The sequence below is a fragment of the Leptosomus discolor genome, chromosome 15, assembly GCF_034619465.1.
Source record: "Leptosomus discolor isolate bLepDis1 chromosome 15, bLepDis1.hap2, whole genome shotgun sequence".
Lineage (NCBI taxonomy): Eukaryota > Metazoa > Chordata > Aves > Leptosomiformes > Leptosomidae > Leptosomus > Leptosomus discolor.
Genome location: NC_141405.1, coordinates 17,070,847 through 17,094,679, shown reverse-complemented (window position 1 = coordinate 17,094,679; position 23,833 = coordinate 17,070,847). Strand labels below are relative to the sequence as shown.

Genomic DNA, 23,833 nt, shown 5'->3' with positions numbered 1-23,833 from the left:
ACATTACCAGGTAATGCTGCAATCCCATTTCAGGTTTCACGCTGGCAGCACGAGCGCTGCGACATCAGGTAAACGTTTATGTTGCAACATTTCCACTGCAAGTGGCTGTATCTGCCAAGGAGCCAGCCCTGCTTAGATACCTGTGTCACCCTGGAAAAGTTGTCCAGGCCAGAACTAATTCCATTAGTGTTCGGAAAGCTATTTATAAGCCTGCCTTCAGTGCGATGACCTTATTAATTAGATTGGGGGAAGGCTGAGGGAGGGACAGACGCTCACTTCACAAGACCATTGACACGCATTTCAGTAAGAGACACTTCTCCTTCACGCTATGCTCAAAAAAGACTGTTGGATAAAGCAGAAATCTGGGTCGGTTTGCAGCGAGAGAAAAAAAAAGAGCAATACCCATGCTGCCTGCAGGACCCTCATCCCGGTTCAGAGCCAGCGCAGCTCTGCTGCTGTGTGTCCTCGAATGCGCTAAGAAAGCCCAAGTCCTTCTCTGAAGGGCTCTGGGTTGATCTGCCCACTTGATCCGCACTGCAGAGACCTGTTGGAGGACATGCTAAGGGGGAGCGCAACCTCAAGCTTTCCCCCCAGCGCTCCAGAGCACCCCACACCTCGCACTGAAGCGTGAGCTTGTGCTGAAGCAGAGCACATGGTGCTTTATCTTGGGCTCCCCTGATACCTATTGCTGTCCTGGTCTTACAGTCCATGGTATTGTAAAACTGATTTTCATATTAGAAATTTGAAGAAGAAATAGTATTTCCTTCAAAAATTGCATCAGTAAGTTACGTTTTACCAGCCAAGATCATTTTTAGAGTGTATTTCTATGAAAGCCACACACATGCCTGAAGCAGGCACTCAGTTACAACCATGCTTACTTCAAAATTTGTTCTTCAAATCTAAGGAAGGGAAAGAGCTTTACCTCTACAGCTTCTGAATGAAACCTTAGCGAAACCATCACCTTCCTTCATTACCATGTACAACCCTAAGAGAGGAAAGCTCAATCCTCATATTCTGTTTGTTATGGAGTCAAAAGGGTATTTTTCTCCACCCTTATTTACCAGAAATGCTTGATTTACTCTCCTGTGTAGACTGGGAGTGGAGAGGTTTCACCTGTCAGACTTGTTTCCCACGCCTCATTAGGGGCCCTGTGCTGCTCAGCTTGTCTCCCTGCAGCAGTAAATTGGCTAAGAGCTCCCTGAGCCATAGCGTGCTGCCTTGCTGCCTCCAAAGTCAGCCTGTCACCACTGACAACTCCAAAAAGTAAGTGCCTGGGAACACTAGCAACGTCTTGTCACCGATACATCTGTTTTGGCAACTGTGGAGCCGCTTATGAGTGTTTGCTTCTCTGTTACCTGTTTAACAGGAGACTAATAGTTGCGCAGGCTTATAAGAACCTGGCTGTGCCACGTGGCTAGAAGAAACTCTGCTTTCGTGTGAGATGTTTAGTTTTATTAATATAACCTCCTGATAGAATTTCATTCACCATCGGCATCTCATGTAGCACTTGAATTTTCATCCTGGGTGGGGAAAAGGAAGCTTTCAGCAAGCCCTGCCTACTCGTTTGATAGATTTGTGCAACCCAAGACAATTTTGCAACGCGGTGAAAACTACGGACCCCACTTTTGTGTCCCTGTTTGCATAATCCTATAAAAGCATTTGATGTCTGCTTCAGAAATCACATACGTGTGTGACAATTTAATGCTCGCAAGCAGTCCAGGAGTACAAACTTCTCCATCCCTAGACAAGTAGATAGTGCCTGTGAAGGACCGGCAGGAGATCCTGCGTGGGTCAAATTTGACCTAGAAATAATAAGGGCAAACCACATAGCTCATGTTGTCATCGACTTCACCGCCTAGACTGTCACGACTTGCAATTAGTAACAGATTTGCTGTGCAAACGCCTTCTGTTAGGTGTCAAATGGGGGTCTACTAGGTATCAAACTGGGATTGCCTACTTCACTTTCAATAATCCATTTTACATATACCTCACAGCCCTGATCAGAACTAAATTCTCTTTGTCGAACGGAAATAAGAAGTTGAATTTCTTATTAACAAGCCCTTGGCTCTTCATTTTCAACGTATTGCTCCTTCTTCCAGGTGCACTACGTGATAACGCCCCACAGCAGGGATGTATCCAGTAAGGGAAGTTCTTCCATCTTCTCGTAACTCTGGCTCGCCGACTAAAATACATTTCTGGCTGAGCTCACTATGACACGTTTCTAGTTTTAAGAACATTTTTTAACCAAACGGACATTGGGCATTTGAAGGGTTCCTTCTTTCGCACTTTGTAAATAAGAGTAAGCAAACTAATAAGGTTTTTGCTTCCTTGATTTTCTATGCTTAATGCCGATTTTTAGGATTTAGATTTAATGGTTACATGGCTACTAAACAAGGGGTTTCTTTTCTTGTGTTGTTTGGTTTTTTTAAGGCATTCTGATTCATTACAGCACAGCAAGCAATTACAAAGATGAGCTCAACAGGAGTCACTGGTACTAATATTATTGGTCAGGACTGCTTTAACCATATCTGTGCTGAGTAATTTAGTGGTCTCCTTCAAAACCTTCCAGTCTCATCACTGTTGTCATGATGGCTGGTGGGCTTCCTAACCTGTTTCCACTTGGTCAAGCTTCATGATTTGAATGTTCTTGGTTTCATTCAAAATAAACAAGTTTTGAAACAGTGATTTTTTTTTTTTTTTTTTTTTTTTTAACTGTATCTTGAATCTGTAAATCTTTGATGCTCCAGCGACAGGAAGCTACACCGAGTGTTGTTTTAAAGATCTCAACTTGTGAGATCTGTGACCACAGAACAAAGGTGGAAAAACAAGCTTTGAAAACTGTGGGGTGAAAAGCTGTGCGACACATTCGCCAGTAGAGTCTAGATCAAATGCCAAAGGCAGCAGGGAAGGAAATGAAAACATGGGTGCCTTGGGAAGAGACAGAAGAAAGAGTCAAAGAAAAGGAGAGGGAATGAGAGAAGATGGAGACAAAATACCACACCTCTGAGTGCACCTTTGAAGGTCTCAGCAGCCTTCCAGTCACAGTGTCCTTAATGTCACATGTTCCTGAACATTTACAGCCTGAAACACCAAATTATTGGGGCAGTTGTCGAGGAATGCAAGTATGGGTGTGTGTATTGAGCAGGAAGAGAGCTGCGCCACCACAAGTTCTATCTCGAAATAAAGCCATGCTAAAGCTGCAGATGTTCAAATGCAGCTCAGTGTGTGTGGCTGAGTTCTTCAGTGGTGTCCTCAAACTTTGCTCCTTTTGGATTAACAGATAACATAAGCAATATGAAACTTTATAGGCAGCGACACTCTTAAATCGGATGACAGATTGTACCAACTTATTAACAGTGATACCTCAGCGAGACTAATGGAAGTTATTTCTCAGGGAACTAGCTTGCCTCTGCATTTCAGGAGCTCGCCTTTCCAGCCACAAGCTCTATCTTCCCCTTGGAACAAAGTAGTCTGCAGTGGTCTTCTGGCCCTGCCCCAGACATCATTGCAGCAAGGCCCCGTTGGAGACCAAAACCTGCAATTTGTACCAGAAGAGCTTATTTCATCCCGAAATGAGAGAAACCGAGGGGCGAATCTTGCCATGGCAGTGTACAAAGCTGTTACCATGTAATAACTTGCTAACTCCGGGCATGGAGGAAGAGCTAGTAGAAGGGACTGAGGGCCATGCAAAGTCAGATTTAGCCTGCCAGCCAGCCAAGTCATGATGCTCACGCTTCCTTCTGCTGCCTGTGGTGGAGGGGGTTACCTGGCAGAGGTGACACGTTTGGCTGGGGAGGGACTTACCCACCATGGCAGCAGCAGTCAGCAGATCCCACCTGTCTCAGTCCTACCATGAAAAATGTTGATGTCGGATATAGTCTATTTGTCTAAACCAGCGGTTTGCTTTGGTGTGCCTATACTAATCACTTTTATTGAGGGCTGGAACCATTCAAAATCTCATTGTAAACAAGATCTTAGATTAGAAGACAGAAGCTTGAACAGAACTTAATAGTCTCGTAATTCATGCCCTGATTTATACTATACAAGGCAACACCACATCCATCTTACAGAAACATGCTTGATAGGCTCCCCTCCCTTCCTAAAATAACCCTTGCTTGGAAGTTTGGTTTGAGTAGGTAAGATTGTCTTACAGCTGGCGGAACTAGGAAGATGGCCAGACAGGTTACCACAAGCAGTCTAGCCGCTGTAGCGTTGATTTAGAGCAGAGTAAATTATTCCACGCGCAGCTTTATGCGACAGCAGAGCCACGGCTTTGCCGGAGGAGTGTTTTGCCGAGCTCTCCTGGCCCACGCTGGGCAGGCCCCATGTGCGGGGCAGGCAGGCGAGGGCACGCCATGGCCTGTGCCGCAGCTCGGAGCCCAGCGCCTCGGTCAGCCTACGCCATAGCCTTGTGGAAGGGCTCTCTCAGCTTCTGGAGCTTAAAAACTAGGCATGCTCAAACCGCCAAGTCGTCATCTACCTGCTTATTTGGGCGAATGCGCTGAGACAATGGCAATTCAACCACCATCTCCTGTCAGTCGGTGCCGCTAAATCACGGCCGCCCCTCCCAGGGCCGCGGGAGATGGGCTGCAGCCCCGGCCCTCGGCGAGCCCTCAGCCCCCCGCAGGCTGCTGCTGCTGCTGCTGCTCCTGCTGTTGTTTCCCAGGCCCACCCCGCACACCCGGCTTAGCCTGGACCACCCTCGGCGCGACTCCGCGGCCAGGCCGCGGCTCCCGGCCCCCGCCCGGCGCTGCCACCCCGAGCCCCCATCTCTCGGGGGAGAGGTGGCCACGGCGGCCGGCCAGCCTCCGCCAGCAGCCGTGGCCTCCTCTCGCCAAGGAGGGCGGCGGGGGGGGGGGGGTGTCCCCCGCGCCAGGCCACCTCCCCGCCGCCATCCGCACCGCGCCCTCCCGCCATTGCCGCGCCGCGGCGCGGCGGGGGCGGGCCGGGCCGCTGTGGGCGGGCAGGGGCGGAGGGAAGCGCGGTCCGGGCGGGCTGAGAGGAGCGGAGAGGCCGGTTAAAGCGGCCGCCCGCAGCCTCCCGCCCGGCTCCCGCGCCTCACCGACGGACGGCGCCGGCCGTCGCTGCGCGCCGCGGCGGCTCGCACGCCAATGAGGGCCCGGACTCCGGCCCTCGCCGCCTCAGGAGCCGCCTGCAGCCTCCCGTCCCGACCCCCCGCCCGCCGCCCGGCCGGGGCGGGCGGCCCGGACCCATGCGGCGGCTCCAGGAGAGGTTTAGGAGGTGAGGTCGCCCCTCTCCCCTGGCCGGGGACATCCACACCCCCCCACACACACCCCCCTTCGCGGCGGGGCCGCGCCGCTCCGCTCCCCCCCCCGGCCGCCCTAAGGGATGGGACCCCCCGGCCGCCCCCGCCCTCCCCTCACGGCCGGGCGAGCACACTGGGGCTGGGGACCGCGGGCGGTCGCGGCGGAGAGCTCGGGGTCGTGCGAGGGCTGGGGTGGGGGCATCTGAGATTTTTTCGTACCCCCGCCCGATATCGCCTGTCCCCGCGCGGCCCCGCTGCTGAGGCGCCGGTTGCCGCCCCCGGGGCCCAGGGCCCGCGGCATCGCCGGTACCGGGCGGGAAGAGCAGAGCCGTCCCGCCGGGGTGGGGTGGGGGGGGGGGGGGGAAGCCCCTGCATGTCTTATTTTTTTCTTGCTTCCCCTCCTTTATCTGGGTGAAGGTTCACGCATCCGGCCGTGTGTCGCAGCCCCGGCCGCGCTGCCTCCCCCGGCCCCGGCCGTGCCTCCCGCGGAGCCCGACCTGTGGCTCCGGAGCCCCGCCGCTCGCTGCCCGCCGCGGGGCTGGGCTGGGTACGGCACCCGCCGGCTGCCCCGGCTCCGCTGGCTCCGGAGTCCTCCGCAGAGCGCTGGTGCTCTTTGTTCGGGTGTCTCCCAGGGCGGATTGAATGAAGATGCCGCTCGTATTCACGGCGGGTCGGTTGGGTAACAGCGTGATCGAGGTTCTTGGCTAAACGTGTATGGGGGCGCTTGAGGTGCTTAATTGCTGCAAGTCCAGGCGCAAGGCCGGTAACTGGTGAGTGACAGTCTGTCTCCCAGATAAGACCAGTTTCTGCGATGGTTTCCCTCAGCAGGTACACTGCTGTAGGGCTGCCCTGCTCTCCTTTACCAACTTGCTCAAGAAACCAAAGCCTAAGTATTAAGAGGGAAATAAAATTGAAAGAAAAATGTGAATGTGGCCAGACCTGGTTTCCGTACTAGCCCGCACCTAGGCTGTTACGCTGGATGATACCTCCCCTCTGAGCTCAGATGTGCTGCAGCACCTGGTGTGACTTCTCTTTGCTCCCCACTCTTCCCTTGAAATTTTGCCTTTCGTACGTGCCAGAAGGTTGAGGAGTCTCTTGGGAGGTCAGTGATGCACAGACACTTTTTTCCATGACCTAATCTATGTATGATACCATACATGGATTGTTGTTAATGGATTCTCAGAGTATTGCAGATTTCCTTTTATCTTCAGTAGTATGCTACAAGTACATGAACCTTTACACAGTATGTCATTTCACTGATATTTCCAAGTAAGCGGTCTGCTTCTGCACTGATTGGAATTATTTCTGTGACTTGGTGGTTCAGCGACAGTAAAGATTATGTGAACGGTTACAAACCACAACTAGATGTTTTCTAATCCAGGAAGGATGGTGCCTAGCCTAGAGGAATATGGCTCTATTTTTATCTGAATGGTCTGAATTCATGAAGAGGAAATATCTGCCAATTTAGTCAAAGAAATCAAGCTTTTTGCAAACCTATTTATTTTGCTTCAAAATCTTACCTAATGGTCATCATGAAGATGCAGTGCTGAGCTATTTTGACCTGCTTGTAATTTTTTTTTGTTTGTTTTTCCTCTCCAAAACAAAGAGCCTAGATAACATAAAAATTGCTTCAGTATCTAAATATGTAACCCCAGTTTAGCTGTGCTACTGCTGGTTTTGTGGAGTTATCCCCACCTTGTTGCAGTTTCTTATACGCTGTTATTTGTGGCTTATTAGGTCTAAATGGACTCTCCTGCTGCTGGAAAGCACAAGAAAAAAGATACAAAAAGGGGGTAATGTGCTTTTAAGCTGGTAAAAGGAAGTATGAGGCCTTTTGAGCCGAGTACAGGAAATGTACTTCCTGAAAAGTCTAAAAATTCCAAATCTTTGAGGTTATTATCAGTGCTTGCTGTTTTTACTGACATTTTACTTCATGCTTCAAAGAGTAATTAATTCAGCAGATGGGAATCAAGAATAAGGCAAGATTTGAAAAGTGGTTTTTCTCTTCTGCAGTTTTGGGTGTAAGCTTGCTGTGATACCAGACAAATGCCACAGAGATATGTATTGATTTGGGATTTTATCATTTATTTTTTCTAAGCCGGGTTTGCATGCAAAGACAAAGCATTAAGAACCCTCAGATTTTCCTCGTGCTTTCTCTCCCAAATGCTATGATCTCTTAATTCTCGAATCACTATGAAACATACAGCATTTACTCCTTGGAAATGAATAGGGACTTGAGATCGGGGTCTCTCCCAAAGAATGGATTCATCCAGATGTTTAACATTTTTAATATTTGAAGTGTTTTCAAGATCAAAGTCGAAGGAGTGTAAAGGGAGGGGGTATGAGTTTTTTCTTTCTTGTTTTAAATTGTCATATATCTTTCTCAATACCCCTTTTCCACTTATCTTGGGAATGTGCTCGTCAAAGAAGGCTGTTTATATGCTCTGAAATTAGAAGCTTGGACTTCTTGGCCTCAAGTAGTTCTTGAGGGTTAAGAATGCATTTACGTTGTGAAAATGAACTTGGTTCAGTGCAGGAGCATTCTGCTGTCATGGCAGGCTGCAAGTAGTCATTAGGCTGTTCATTTCAGAAATTTCACATTCTGGTATTGAAGCAGTTAATATTTTATATTGGAGGTTTTGGATTGTCAGTGTTTTAAATGGAGAAGTAGTTACGTGTTCTTGTGAGATAATGCTGCATATCCCCCGATTAAATGACTTCGATTTCACTAGAGGTCCTATTAAAGAATACACGAGAGATTTGTTAGAGAATCAAAAGGCTTCGCTTAAAGATGCTTCCTGTAAACTGTAGTCCAGTTCAGTGGGACCTTGTCAGACTGCCCTGCATTTGGTAATAACCTTAATGGTTGTGTTAGAGAGCCTTTATTTAGGAGTAAACAGTATCTGAATGCTGTATATCGAGTTTCTGCTTTTAGGAAGATGAGATTATATTCCTCACGATTATCTTCAGAAGAGGCAAACTTGACCTGTAGATAGGAGGAAGAACACTGTCGCCGAGATGCAGTATTCATGTGGCAGAAAACAAAGAGCATCCGGTGGTGGTGCTGGTGGTGTGGGGTTTGTTTATTTATTTCTCGTTGGGAAAGAACAGAACAGTTTTTGCCTCTAGACTGTGCGTAAGTCAGTAACCAGATTCTTCTGCCTTTCTGTTGCAGTGTCATACACATATGTGTAACTATATGATTATAGGGCTGGCTTTTTTAACCGTATGTGTCAAAACAATTTTTCCTGGTTTTGAGGAGTACTTCAGCGTAGTATCACAAAGCAGCTATTTCCAAACTTCAGGTATCTGTGAGCAGTGACCTGAGCAAACGTGCTGCAGCGTTTGCTGCCCGGGTCTTGCAGCCTGTTGCAGTCGATCGCTTTCAGCAAGGAGGGGGGCAGGTCTGTCAAATGTGCAGCAAAGCTGGGTACTGGGGTGGTGTGAGACCCTTGTCTTTAAGGTAGAGGTAAAGTCTAACCCTTCCCTTCCTGCCAAAACTCACTAGTGCTGGTGGTATTGGTGGTGTAAACATGTAGGTAAAGGGGATGGGTAGAATTTTGGTGATGGTGGTGTTCTGCCTGAACTCTCTGGTGGAAGAAAAGCAAGTTTCAGCTGCTGTGGGAGTCCAGTAAAGCTTTCTGTTCAACAGCCGTGTTGCTACCCATTTTTATTGGTGTTTTAAATTAAATAGAATTTAATTTAATAGAATAGAATTATATATTTTAAAAAAAAAGTTTTAAATGTTTCGTTGAGTGTGAAGTTTTCTGAAACCTGATGCTTATCTGTTTTGCCAGCCTTAAGTTACCACACAGATAAACGAGTATTTGCATCATTCCTGTGCTGGCACAAACAAAGGGGGGAAAAAAAACCCAACCCTTTGTGTAGATAAGAGAGGAAGAATAACATTGTTAGTGTTTTTATGTTCTGTTTTACTGCTAATAACGCTCTTTAAATTAGTAAGAATAAGCAGTCCTAATAATAAATGTACTTTTCTGAAGTGTTTGTTCATAATTCTATCTAAAATCTAACATTACCCTTGGCTCTGTTGTGACTGCTTTAGAAAGATCCAGTATCTTTTCTACTAAATAAATATAAATGAAAAAGAAAAATAATAAAAGTAGTCCTCTAATGAATAATAGAAGGTCCCATTAGCAGGCTGCCTTCAACTATTTATAGATTTTTAGGTGATAATAATATCTTCTGTAGAAATTGGGAACAACAGAAATTATAAAGCTAATACTGAGGATAAGCTTACTCCTTTTGGTTCTTTAATTTTAGGGTTGTGGGTTGTTTTTTTTTTTTAATTTTTTACTACTTGTAAGATTTCCAAGGTACCACCATGGCCTTTGGAGAAATGTAATAATATTCTAGATGTAATAAGTGAAAAGTTTCTCCTGACACTGAATTTATGGAGTTGGGCAAGGGCAGTCTAATCCTGGTCACTCAGCTGAGCCAACAGATGCTTTTATTTTTAAATGTTTTCCTAACTTGGAAGCAGAACGGAGTAAACTGAATGTTCCATCTGTAGAGGATGCTGAGATGGTCTTCAGCAGCTGTTGTAGACCTGTACACGCTGGGCAACAAAATAATTTTCCAAATGTTCTGCGAGCCTGTGTATATGAGTACAATGTCATTATCCTCTTGGAGGTGAGAGCGAGGTGTCATTTGTCAGTTACAAAAGAATTGCCCTTTTTTAACAATATATTAGCTCCTGTGGAATTATTCAGTTGCTGACGACCATTTGTACTCGGTGTCTGTGAATGAAATTCACATTTTTCTTACCCTTTGTATTAGTAACAGTTGAAACTGTGTTTTGAAACTGCCGCGATTTGGAGAGGGATCATGACACTGTGTTATTTTATCAATGCTGTTGAATTTTTGTTTATCAGTTTAGGAAAAAAAATATTCACAAATCACTTAAATCAGTCAAGAAAACCAAGCATTTTATATTCCTGAAATCTGGAACTGTGTACTCAAGCTATAACATTCTGGTTGGGGTTTTTTGTTGGTTGGTTGGTTGTTTTTCCCTGGTTTGAGATCAGCCAGTATTTTATGGATGTCATAAAAATAGGACTGGTTTTGACTTAAACCAGGAGGGACATGCGGGAGGACCAAAGTTTGTCGAACAAGCTCTTTATATAAACCTGGCTGACAAAGCTGCTCTCAGTTCTGAACATACAAACATGCTCTGTATTTGTTGTGAAGCTGTTGCTGGCTTGTTGGATACCTGACCAATTGTCAATGCACACTTTTAGAATAGTCTGGAGTAAACTGGAGTTTATTAGTGAAAGAGAGACACTTTCATACGATAGTAGACTGTGCTGGGACAACATACACGGTACTGGAGCTGGAGTACTTCATAGCTTTGATTTTACTGCCTTATTGCATGTAAATGTGTGCTGTATTTTAGAGGGGTTTACACACATTTAAATTGTGTAGTTTCACAGAAACAGCTCAAGTGTTTGAGTTTTTTTAGAATAATTAAATACAATGTTTGTATTGGGAAGTTCTTCCAGTATTTCCTCAGGTTGCATCATATTTTTTTGTCTTGCATAGGCTGTGTTTGGTGTGATTGTTTGTTAGGTAGTGTTTGAAGATCTGTAGAGAAGATGGTGGGAAGTCTGTGGTAAGCCTCTTGAAATTTTTCGCCTTCAGAGTTAACCATTAGAGTCTCCTTTCACCCCTGTGTACCTTGGATCTTGGTTACAGATGGAAGATAGGATTAGCCTCAAAGAAAAAATCAAGCTATGTAATGCTGCAAAGACAAATATTGCTTGCTATAGGAATTGAAAAGTCAAATGTTCAGGTTTGTTTGTTCTGAGGTGCTATAGAACTGGAATATTGTGGTAGGTTCAAGAACTTCTTAAAAGAAGAGTAACCCCTGGTGGCGGTGATGAAGTCCGTATTTCAAGAGTAATTTGAGTCCATGTTACGTAATTTAAGTAGGAAATAGTTCATCCTTCATCCAGTGAAGCTGTTGGAAAAGAGGTCTGACTTCTGTATGCAAAGTCTTGATAACCACCCACTGTGACAGGCGGTCACGGAAATTTATTTAACATATGTTTCTGTTCAGAGAATTATCTGGGAGGACTTAAAATTTAAACAACACTTACTTTTAAAATGTCTGTACTTACAATTTTTAACACTGCTAGGTTGGAGGTATTCCTTCATGACACTCCAAAAAGGTGGTTTATTAACTTTCCTAAAAATACCTCTGAATTATTCAACAGGTTCATGAACCACCCAGCTCCAGCAAACAGCCGCTACAAACCCACTTGCTATGAACATGCTGCTAACTGTTACACACATGCAGTAAGTACATTTCCTTTTTTGTTCGTTTGCTTTGAACCAGATGTTTTATGGGTTTTTTTATGGGTTTGGATGGCTAAACGCTTACCTTTGCCCGAGTGTATTGATATTTACAACCTCTCTGGTTTTGTTACATCAGCTTCAGCTCTAACAGTCCAGAAAATGTAACATTAATTAGACAGCTGGTAATTGCTAGTCCTTCTTCGGAATCTGTAGGAGCTCCGGGTATTTCATACGATTCCTTTTCATCAAAGTTACAGGTCTTTAACTGGATGCCTTTCCTCTGTCCCAGTTGAAAGATGACTATGGTAAAGTGAATATAGGCCTATACTGGTTAGTCTTGCCAGGCAGATTTCCCAGTACTGTGCTGACATAATACTGTGTGAATTGTGTCCTGCAAGGACAAGAAAGGTGTGCTCATGGTAGAAGTGGAAGGCTTCATAAGGCGTCATGCGAGTATTGGCTAGAAGAGCTGGAATGGCTTAGTTGGACACTTAGTATCTCTGAAGTGATTCTTTGAGAAATCTGCTGTTTCGAAAGAGGCACTAATAATGCTGACAGCCCCACTACAAATCCTAGTCTGTCCTTATCTTCGTCATGTAAGGACCCACACTAGATTTGTATGTACGATATACACAAATTAAGGAAAGCAGTCTCTCTCTCTCTCTCTCTCTCTCTTTTTTAGGAATTGGGAAGTTTAATTTGCTGTCTGGCACTTTGAAAAGGACTTAAAAATGTGCATGTTTGTTTTTTAAGATAGCATTTGCCCTTTTGTAAAAGCAGCTTGTGCTTCTCCTCAATCCCTTGTTGAACTCCAAACTTCTGAAGTATGTTTGACTTTGTCCTCAGTCTTATCTCCAGTGTGTCTGAGTGAGCTACAGATACAAATGCTCAAGGTAGGGCAGGGGGCTCTTCAGTTGTAGAAAGAGCTCTGTTCTTAAGGATCCTTTGTGTATATTTTATAAATAACCAACATACAGCTCTTCGTTGCTGGTAAAACCAGAATCTCCTTAGATTACCTACAGAAAAGCTAACTGAGAAAACTTATGTTTTTAAGCCAAGGGTCTCATGTACAGCATTAGGTAAATATATGCTTATTTGTCTTGAGAGTGAAGCAACATTCTGTTAGTTAGCACAAATATGTAGTTTATCTCATAATTCTTGTACAAATCTTGTTTACTCTGGCTAAAAAGTTAGATTTCAAAATATCTGGCAGAAGTTGCTGTACTCCTGCTAGCTCCAATTCTACCCTTCATCTAGTTGAAAAACAGGCACATCTTATTCCTGCCTGTTAGCAGTAGGTTACAGCCAAGATGTCGTACCAATGTTTTCTGGTACGCTGCAGTTCCTGCTGAAGCTGTCTAATTACTTTCTGAACAGTCAAGCGATGTGCTGAAACCTCCTATGCACTGTGAACAGCTTGGGGATACGCAATACCAACATCCCTTTTGGAAGAAAATAGTGTCGTATAAAAGAGGGATTGTTACTCCTTAAATAAAGTTGTACGCAATAGGTGACTTTTAATCAAAATTTAGAGCCTTGAAATAGGAATGTAATCTGGGAAAGCGCAGTGGATTGTGCAGGAAAAGCTGGGGGGGACGTGTGCTTCTCCTCTGTGTTACAGACTGTTTCACTGAGCGTTAGACAGTCAGGTGGTTGAGTCTTTGCCGCTGGAGTACAGGGTGAGTTTTCAATTAGCCGTTGGTGTAGTTTCTACACAACCAAGTTTAGCAATGGTTCTCCATATATTATTTTTTCAACGCTTTACTCATAATTCAGGAAGTAGTCAGCTTGTATTTTGTAAGTGTGGTTGTACTCCTCAGTAGGTATCCCATCTGTGTTTATTTTATTTTTTTGACTTAAAAATGCACAGTAGTCCGTTTAGGCAGCTGCTTCAAAAAAAACCCCACCACCCCCCAGCAATAAATGGGGATACAGAGTCCCATGCGTAGCTTTTTGTTACAATACTTAAAAGATAACGTAGTGAGGTGTCTTCGAATTTCTAACTAGTAAGGCTATAAAATGTCTTGATTTTTTTTTTTAGCTCTAAATGAAGCACTGACTTGTCTTTAGATACTAGGAGACGGGAAGGGCAGCTAAGCAGTTGAACAGAGAGACACAAAAGACTGCTGTCTGTGTGTAGAGGAACAGGAAGGAAGCAGTGTAGTAGAGAAGGAGGAGTTGTAAGAATTTGAGGTGTAAGGTAAGCTAAATCTAATGGGATGGCTCTTGCATTGAGAAACTTTGTAGTGTACATAAGGCTTATCAGACAGAAGATATGCTCTGCTGTATTTAAACGCTCAGAATTTAGACACGGCTTGCTTTATACTACTCTAAAAGTTCCTTTGAACTGCCTTAAAAGGCGAGACTATACTTAAAATAAGTTACAGTCTCTCTATTCCAGTCTTGGTTTGTGCAGTGCATGGAAAAAAGAAGTGTAAATATTTTAAAAATGAGGCTTGGAGCGTTTAGCAGGCCATTTGAGCGTGGAAGAAGGGGTCGTGAAGATTTCAGAAGGGCTGTTATGATGAAAATGTCTCCGTTCTCGCTGACTGATGTTAGCAGTTTCTCTGCTCTCTGTGTTTTGCACAACCCAAGTTGCTGGTAGGCTTCCCACTCCACGATGCTTGTCTCCTTATTTGAGAAGAGAAAACTGATGAGTAGGGAGACGATGTGCTTGGGTTTGAGGCTACTACACTCCTGGAGCAGGCAGCTTGAGATGGACACAGTCCTTCGTGGTTCCCTCAGTGTCACATGTGATTTTAGCTGCTTTGTTGATCTTTCCATGACCTTCCTTTCCACAGGGGAAGTGTAGGATCCATCTGTATGCTGTTAGTGTTTCCCTCTCAATGAAAGGCCCATGAACAGGGAACAATAACACCATGCTTTTCTGCAGTGGCTTGTGCAGCGAAGGCTGCTGTTGCTGACTACATGACATGCATAGCCTTGTGTGCAAAGAAAATAACTTAATTTGGCATGAATGCTATATGCAAAAGCGAAATTTTAAACATGTTTTTAAGAGATTGTCTGCCAGAAATACAGAAAGAATACAGATAAAATACTGACCAACGTACCAGTATCCTCAGCAGCCCCAGATAGATGGAAGATACAGGATACTTTGCTATAAGTTAGTAACCAGAGAGTGTGATTTCCCTGGAGTACGCCTGATCAGGTTCACAGCTTGCTGTTTGAGCATCTTTCTTTGTGCCTTGGGGCTTTTTGCAGCAGCTTCTGTTTGTGACAGTATAGGGGTTGTGGTAGTCGGTTTCCAAAAATACATCACACAGCGGTTGTGCCCACGTCTCTTGAAGATTCCTGCCTATAGCTGTAAATAAATACATTCCAACCTTTGCCTTCCTCCTTATTGCAAAGGGGTTTGTAACTTCTCGTTTTGTTCTGGCATTTCTCTGGAAAACTTAGTGAAACTGTTGCCTACTGTCTTGTTCTGTAAATCTCTCTACCAGCCCCATTTCTGAGTTAGCAAGTTTTAATGAAGGTGCTAAAATGAATAAATTGGAGTATTTGCAGTTCTGGGTTTGTTCACAGTACATCAAGCTGCTGGGTTTGGGAAGAGTTGCGCTTCATAATGAGATAAGCAAAGCTTTTTGTGACTTGTAGCTTGTTGTCTTACGAGAAATGCTGGCACATTAGAAATGCTGTGTCATTGCTGTAAAATAACATGGCACAATGTTATTTAGTTCTGTTAGTTCTGGTTCTTTGACTACTTTTTTGGGAAGTGCCCCTGCTTTTAAAGGACTGATTGATTACTGCTTCGTTCTGAAGATTGAAATGCGGTTCTTGCACTAGAGATTTTTTTCAAATGAACATGGGAAAATCTGCCTTTTGTTGACTGAAGTGTTGCATTTCTTTTGTAAGATGGATGTTAGAAGTCCACTGTATTATCTGTTACGGCCTTAGTGTCTAGAGAACTTTTATCCCGTTGGCTGGAACAGCAGGATATCATTCCTGGATTTGGTCTTTAATCTAGGTATTTTTTGTTCAGAAAGAGTAATAAAACATCTCTTGTTCAGTCGAACTATTCCCATGATGCTTATCAGGCACAGAGGGAAAGTGTTTCCCAGTAGGATACTCAGAAAAAAACAGTGAATCCTTCTCATGGTAGTATAGTACTGTTCCCTGAGAGAAGTGGAATAGTTCTTCAGAGCCAGGACAAGACAGAAAAGATTAATTCAGGTCTTCGTCCATCTACTCATTTGTAGCTGTATTCTTCATTCTGAAGGTGCAAAGAAAGAGGTGATAAGAAAAAGTAACCCTCTAACTATATATAGATAATTACTGGAAAAACTGATTGGCATCAAACTCTGTGTTGGCCCATTTGAGCATTACACGTTGTAGCTTAACTTGTGAAATATTTTAGTAGACTAGTAAAAAGCTGGGATATCTGTGTAAGAAAGGTAAGTTGTTCTGTGTGGTGCCGAAATGTAGTTTCCAAAGAGGTCTTCCTTCCTGTAAAATGCTCTCGATCAGAGCTCCAGGCGGAATCTCTGAGCAGCTCATGCCCAGGATTTTAGTGGGGAATTAGCAGGAATTGGCTATTTTACCTACTGCTTGTGTTCATGATACTTGTGGGTATGTAATCTCTCTGAAACCTTTTAGTTCTCTGTCAAGTTTAGTTAAAACTGAAATTTGCACTAGAAATTGGGAAGGAAACTGATGAATGTGGCTACAGCATGACTGCACAGCTTACAGAAACGGGGCTAAAAGCTATTTCTGGGCTTAGTATCTTCCTGTCTCCTGCAAAAACTAACTGAAACAACTGCCACATCTCATCAGTTCCTTGCTGTCCCGAGGGCTTCAGCCACTCTCTAAACGGTGTGCCATATGTGGAAAACAGGAGCGACTAATCTTCTGAGGAGTGAAACACTTGAACCTTTCTTGAATTTGGGGGCTGTCCAGGGTACGTATATGGAAGTTTATCGTTTGTGATAAATGAGAAGCCAGACTGGCAGGCTATTTTTGGCCTTAAAGTGCATGAGGTCAACTTCCATAGTCTCGTTACGAAACTTGGAAAGTGTTTTTACCTCTGGTCCAAATGCTGGGGATTTAGGAATGCCGTAATGCCATACTTTTCATTTCCAGCCTCAGAGCTTTTGGTGTAAATGTACTAATTTTGCAAAAAGGAAGAAGATGCAATAGTACTGAAGCTACGGTTGGTGTACTTCAAAAGCCAGAAGTAAAAGCCACTTTTGTTTTTTTTTTTTTAACTCTCTGGATTAACCAGCTACTTCTCAGATTCATTTGATGTGCTCTGCATCTTCTATGCTGTAGCTGTGACCAGAGCCTCAATCTCTTCTAGTCTGTAAGTGGATAAAGGACAATGACAGTGCAGGCTAGACCAGAACTTTGCACTCTAAGCTATCAAACCTGTAATGCAAAGCACAGTTGCCAGATTTGTTTAAATATTGCTTGTTCTAGCTTTAACGTTTAGCACGTGAGACTTGGGTTAAACTACAAAAAATTTAACCTATGAAGTTTGTTTAAAATTCAGGTGAATAAATTAACATCTTAAGACACACCTGGGGAAGGGAACATGTGCTGTGCTTTTTAACTTAGAAGGCTGACAAAGATACACCTTTATAGTGGAAGAAGACTGATAGAAAAGTCTGGGCCAGCAAGTTCTTTTCTTTAAATACTTGTTGGACATGCTCCCCCCCCCCAGTTTGCTGGGTTTTTTTTCTGAATGAGACAAGGGTATGTGATGTAATTTATTCTGGAAAGGAGTGTTTTAAGTATTTTTAAAGTTTTAAAGGAGTTTTAAATGTCTGTGAAGCCTGCAGCCCACTTCTTAGGTAACTTGGTGTGAGCATGCTAATTCCATCGTGATGTTCTAACAGCAGCTGTAGTGGAAGATCTGAATTGCAGCTGCTTGAGAGGGAAGTGGTAAGGAAAACAGATTTGGATATGATGCATTAAAAGAACATCATCTTTGTGCATTAAGAACCTGATCATAGAAGTTTACAGCCAATTTATTTATGATAGCTAAAACCCAAGTTCTGCAAAGCCTTTGCTTAATTCTCTTAACTGCATACTTCTAAAAGCTTTATTTTTTCTTTTGGGATTTAAGTTTCTTTTGGTCTGTCCTGTGCGCTGCCTCTGTGCACAAGAGGTGGTTTAGAGCCAAGCCTAGAGTTAGGGTGTCAGCTTTTTTAAAGCACCGAGCAGAATGTGAAAATAAAACCACTGCTAACGCTTAGCGACTTCTTTTGTTTGTCTAGTTTTGTCACGGCTAGAGGAGCCAGTAGCTGAGCCTAATGCCCTGTGAGGAGAAACAGGTATAACCTAGGCGTCTGGGACACTGTTGAGGGCTTGACGCTTGTGTGTCAGCGCACAACTCAGCGCCCACCTCGCTGGGGTAGGGGCGTGCCAGCGAGCGCCTCACCCCTGGGGCACCCTGCGCTTTTGTCTGCCCGGCTCTCGCCTGCCGCGGGGGCACTGCGCTGGCTGCCAGGGGCGACCTAACAAGGGGCTTTTGTTCCCTCAGTTCCTCATTGTTCCTGCGATTGTGGGTAGTGCCCTTCTCCACCGGCTTTCTGATGATCGATGGGAGAAGATAACAGCGTGGATGTACGGCATGGGGCTCTGCGCGCTCTTCATCGTCTCCACAGTGTTTCATATCGTTTCTTGGAAAAAGAGTCACTTAAGGTATCGCTATAAGATGTTTTATTTTCATGTTCTGTGATGTTTTTCCGTTGTGTTTCTCAGTCAAAAACATGCTTGTACAGAAGGCTGGAGTGGTGCCTTGTACTGAATCATGAAGAAACCACTCTTGATTCTGTTGGAAGAAATTGTGAGCTAGGCTCATGTGCAAATGAACTTTAATGTCTTTCTCGCAAAGAAATCTGTGTTTTTCGAGGCCTTAGTGGCTCTTAATCCAGACGTTGAATGGGAAAAACATAATCTAAGTGCATGGTGGATGTAATACCACTGCAGAAATGAGACCACTGTCTGGGACTATGGCGTGCTCAAGTACTTTGAGGAACACAGTGTTTGCCAAGACAGTCGTGATACGATACAGAGCTAGCTAGCAGAAAGCCTCCTTGGGAGCAAGGCAGCAATAGCAAACTAAGATGTGATTTTTTTTTTTATTATTATTATTATTTTGTTTGGGTTTTTTTAATTTTATTTTATTTTTGTGTCCCGTTATGGCTCCTGTATAGTTCTGGGCCATAAACTGGGTTTAACCAGTAGTCACTGAATAGTAACAGTTTCTGGATGAGGCAGAGCTGATATCACAGCTTTCTGCCACCTTGCCAGAGAGCAGGATGCATGATGGGGTAGAGAAGGAGAGGAACGGGGGAGTGCTCTTTTCCTACGTGTCTCGCCTGGGGCCTCCTGAAGTTGGCTGGACAATCTTCCAAATGGTTTTAGGAGGTTATGGAGCTGATGGTGTTTTCCCCAGAGTAATTCCAAAGTGTGTCAGGAAACTGGAATGACAGAAAAATCTTTCCAAAATCCGTCTCAGTGACTTGTTCTCTCTCTTACTAGGACAATGGAGCATTGCTTTCACATGTGTGACAGAATGATGATCTATGTCTTTATCGCGGCGTCGTACGCACCATGGTAAGAAATCTAAAGCGCAGCTTCAGAACTAACGCTTCTTCCAACGTGAGCAGTTTATCATTGCAGCTTTCCAAAACCTACAGGTAGCTGCTTAGCTGCAATTGACCACAGGCTGCATTGCAGAATGGGACACGATGTAATCTCCTGGGATATGCTGAACAGAAAGTAATATTAGAAAACAGCAGAAAATAATTTATTTCTATTCCCCATACCCCAGTTTATGCTTCCCTGAGCATCTTCATGACTGTCCTCTGGACCCGTTCGAGCAGGTCCATGTCTGTCTTGTGCTGGGAGCCCCAGAGCTGGACACAGCCCTGCAGGGGGGGGTCTCACCAGAGCAGAGCAGAGGGGGAGAATCACCCCCCTCAACCTGCTGCCCACACACTGCTCTTGGTGCAGCCCAGGATGCCACTGGCTTTCTGAGCTGCCAGCGCACGTTGCTGGGTCACGCTCAGTCTGTCATCCACCAGCACCCCCGAGTCACCCTCCCCAGGGCTGCTCTGGATCCGCTCATCTCCCAGCCTGTATCTGTGCTTGGGATTGGCCCGACCCAGGGGCAGGACCTTGCCCTTGGCCTTGTGGAACTTCATGAAGTTTGCCCAGGCCCACCTCTCCACCCTCGTCCCTCTGGATGGCCTCCCTTCCCTCCAGCGTGCCAACTGCACCTCTCAGCTTGGTGTTGGCGAACCTGCTGAGGCTGCACTCAATGCCCCTGTCCTTATCGCTGACAAAGACGTTAAGCAGCACCGGTCCCAATAGCGACCCCTGAGGAACACCAGTCGTCACTGGTCTCCACTCAGACATGGAGCTGTTGACCATGTGACTCTGAGCGCGACCATCCAGCCAATTCCTGATCCACCGAGTGGTCCATTCATCAAATCTCTGTCTCTCCAGTTTAGAGACAAGGATGTTGTGCAGGACAGTGTCAAATGCTTTGCCCAAGTCCAGGCAGGTGACATCAGCTGCTCTTCCCTTACCCACCACTGCTGTAACCCCCTTGTAAAAGGCAGCCACATTTGTCCGGCACAACTTGCCTGTTGGCTGTCACCGGTCGCCTCCTTATTTTCCATCAACGCAAACACACCTTCTGCCTCTCTGTGTGTAGAACATCCAAGTGTCTTCTCCCTCATCATGCATAAGTTATAGCTCTGAATATTTATTAATTTTTATCAAGCCCTAGTACTCTTGTGTCAGTGTGGTCCATTCATTCATCACTTTTGTCTGTTAAAATCTTTGTGCCAGGTTAAATCTACGTGAGCTTGGACCTCTAGCATCTCACATGCGTTGGTTTATCTGGCTGATGGCTGCTGGAGGAACCATTTATGTATTTCTCTACCATGAAAAGTAAGTTGTTATTTACATTCGACTTTAAACTGAAATTAAAAGGTGGGGGCTTTCTTGCTTTCTAAGTGTTCCTACCCAGCCTTTCACACACTGAAATAAGAGCTCTGAAACAGCGGAAATATGTGATGAGAGTGATGCAAACTTACATCTTGTCAGAAGATAATTGTGTTCACCCTGTCATAACATGTCATTAGGCTATATTATTCTCTTAAAGGGGTGGGAGGGAGGGAAGTATCCACTTTCAAAACTTCTAACTTTCTTGCTACAAGAAAGCAGGGGTGAGAGTGGGTAGGGTGAGAAACCAGTTGAAATCATGGTTTTTTGAACACCCCTAATTTGTGCAGCATTGTGTATGGATTGCACTGCGATATTATATTGTTCAGATATGCTGATGCATATTGACTCCTGCTACTTGCTTGGTTTTGTTTGGAGATGTGAGACCTTGAGTTTCTGAGTCTGAGATCTGAATTCTTGAGCCTGTTTCCATTGCTTGTCCTGGGGGAGCAAGACCCGACTTTTTTTGTTTTGGAGATGAGCTACTGAGGTTCTTGTCAAATAAAATATAAGTCATCTCAATGTTTTATTCTCACTAATACTTAATGCAAGTGAATGTATCTAGGTAGTATTTAGAGAAGAAGGTGCTGCCTGCAGCTGTACAATGCAGAGATAAATGCTAGCTTTATTTTTGTCATAAAACATTGGTTATTTGTCTGCATAGGAAACTCTTTGAATAGTTTAATGGACTCATGCTAACATAGAATTTAAAGTATTTTCTTTACTGTTGAAGGAAATGCTCATCCTTTTGTACACCTCCTTAAATGACTCAAATTGTTCCTTTTTAGGTATAAGATTGTTGAACTCTTTTTCTATTTAGCGATGGGATTTTCTCCTGCTCTGGTAGTGACATCCATGGTAAGGAATGTGACTATTAACATTACAAACACACAAACTTTCCTTTTATAACTAGCTTAAGTTCCAGTGCAGCTCTCTTTCTTCTGAAAAGATGTTAATTTGAGTCCACCGTCATTGTAAATGTTCTCTGTAGAAGAATCAAATATAGTCAGTTATATTTTGGGTTGATAGTTTACATTTCAGTGAAATGCTGCCTTGTTTTATTGACCCTGGGCTGCAGGGTCTAGATGAGAAGAGCTGAGATTCCAAACTTCACTTCTAAAGACCCTCACTTCTGAAAGGGTATTGGACATAATTCAATTACTTCCATTTGAGTAAAAATGATAAAGAGGTGAAGTACCTTACCCTGTTGAGGAATGTTTCTAGATTTTGATGTGCTGTATCTGGGATACTTGATTTCTCAGCAATTGGTAGGGTTTTTTTTAAAGTTTCTTGGTATATCTGTGAAGCATCCTACTCCATCTTATCCACCTCAGCTTTGACTATTATTTATTTACAGCTGGGCATTTTAAATAACTTTGAATAACCCTCCCTGCTGCTCATATAAAGCTGAGGCCTCTGCGAGGTAACGCCTTGACTGTTCCGCGTGGATGCTGCGCTGTACCAGCACCTTGCTGGGCGCTTCAGCCAGCTGGCGGGGCTTGCGTTAACCTCGCGCGGGCGCACAGCGATGCGCGTCGTTCTCTTTCTCCACGGTTGTCTGCTCTGCTAACGAGCACGAAGCAAAACATCCACCTTGTCTTAATTCTTGAGCTATCCCTCTATTACCTCTGTAATACAGAGACATAGGATATAAATACATGGTTATATGTTTCACAAAGTGTAATATGAACGTGCTGGGTTTCTTGCTTGTCCGTCTGTCGTGTGAGACGCTCTGAGCTGACCGCCAGCTTTCTTTCCTTGGGGGGAAAGCGCTTTGTGTTTTGTGCGTAAAATACCCTTTCCCTCCTGTACACCCCATCCCTAATCGTTCCTTGTTAATTGGCAGAGCAACACCGACGGACTGCAGGAGGTTGCCTGGGGAGGCCTGATATATTGTCTGGGCGTGGTGTTCTTCAAGAGCGATGGAGTCATTCCGTTTGCCCACGCCATCTGGCACGTGTTTGTGGCCACAGCAGCTGCTGTTCATTACTATGCCATTTGGAAGTACCTTTACAGAAGTCCTGCAGACATAATTCGTCACTTATGATTGAGAGATATATATATCTATAGTTATAGATATAGATATATATGAAATAATCTGCACTTGGCCTCTGTAACAGTATTATTTGACTTAAGGAATTCGGGGAAATTGGAAAATTGCACAGAAAAACTGCACTGACTTTGTTAGTTCTCTGAACACAATGACTGTGAACTGATGTTGTAGGTGTCCTGCAATTGCCCATCATATGGCAAGTGCTGTAAATAACCAAGATACTGTACTGCAGTACCAAGAGTCCATTCCATGTTAGTAGAACTGGCTACCTGATGTTTACAAATAAATTTTGTATTCTAGTTTAGTTTTACAATTTTTAACTACATGAATTTTTCTAAATTAGTGGTTCAAATGGTGAAGTCAGTGCAATAGCAAAAATGTAACTCTCTGGTTTGAAATTGGTTTCTATCACCTTTCCGCTAGTCATTTATTAAACATGAGTCACGGACAAATAATCTACTTTTACCACCCGTTATCTTGGTATAATGTGACTTTTATAGAAACTTTTTGTGTTTTTTGTAAACTTTAAAAGTACATTTATTGAACTGAAAACACACGACTGTCATCTATGCAGTTACTCATGTTGCAGAACCTTGCAGGAAACGGTTACATTCCACATGCTGAACTGACAAGCGAACCTTGTACCTCTTCCAAAGGTTGTATTACAGGTGTAATGTAATAACCACTTCTACGAACCCAAACCTAAATGTGATTCTGCTGAGTTCTGACACGGTAGTATTCTGCTCATCTATAGCACCACCTACACAGCACCTTAATTTGGCTTTATCCGTGATGGAAATGAAGTGCTTTAAAAGAAAAACCGTTAAAGTGGTTGTCTCCTCCTGATCCCCCGTTCTGCCCAGGCAGGCAGCCCTTCGGATGGGCGCTGCCTCGCGGCGGTGGGGAGGAGGCGGGACAGCCGCTGTCCCCCGAGCCAGCCGTCCCTCAGAACGCTGTACACGCACCGGTGCTGTAATACCGAGGCTTGGGTTTTCAGAGGGGTGTAAAGTGACCGGCAGAACCTGTTCCCACCAGTTTCCCGTGGGGGGGGTTCTGTTGGGAGCTCCTGGTCAGAGCAGCAGGTCCAGAGCAGTTGCTGGCCGCTGCGGTGGCTGGTTCTTCCCGAGCACAGCCTTCAGGGAGGGGGGCTTGAAGGACCTGATGCGGTGTCGCTTGTCCTTCTGGGACTTAAGGCAGAGCAGAACTGGCCGTGAGCTGTGTGG

General features: G+C 44.5%; 1 protein-coding gene across 1 annotated transcript; it reads left to right on the top strand.

The window, feature by feature from the left end:
* The first annotated feature begins 5,212 nt into the window (after positions 1-5,212).
* Positions 5,213-22,604, top strand: MMD (monocyte to macrophage differentiation associated). Its single transcript, XM_086473701.1, has 7 exons — positions 5,213-5,241; positions 11,500-11,581; positions 18,081-18,241; positions 19,085-19,159; positions 20,402-20,503; positions 21,346-21,415; positions 22,404-22,604. The coding sequence occupies exons 1-7, from the start codon at positions 5,213-5,215 to the stop codon at positions 22,602-22,604; spliced, it is 720 nt and encodes a 239-aa protein (XP_086329827.1).
* The last annotated feature ends 1,229 nt before the right edge of the window (positions 22,605-23,833 follow it).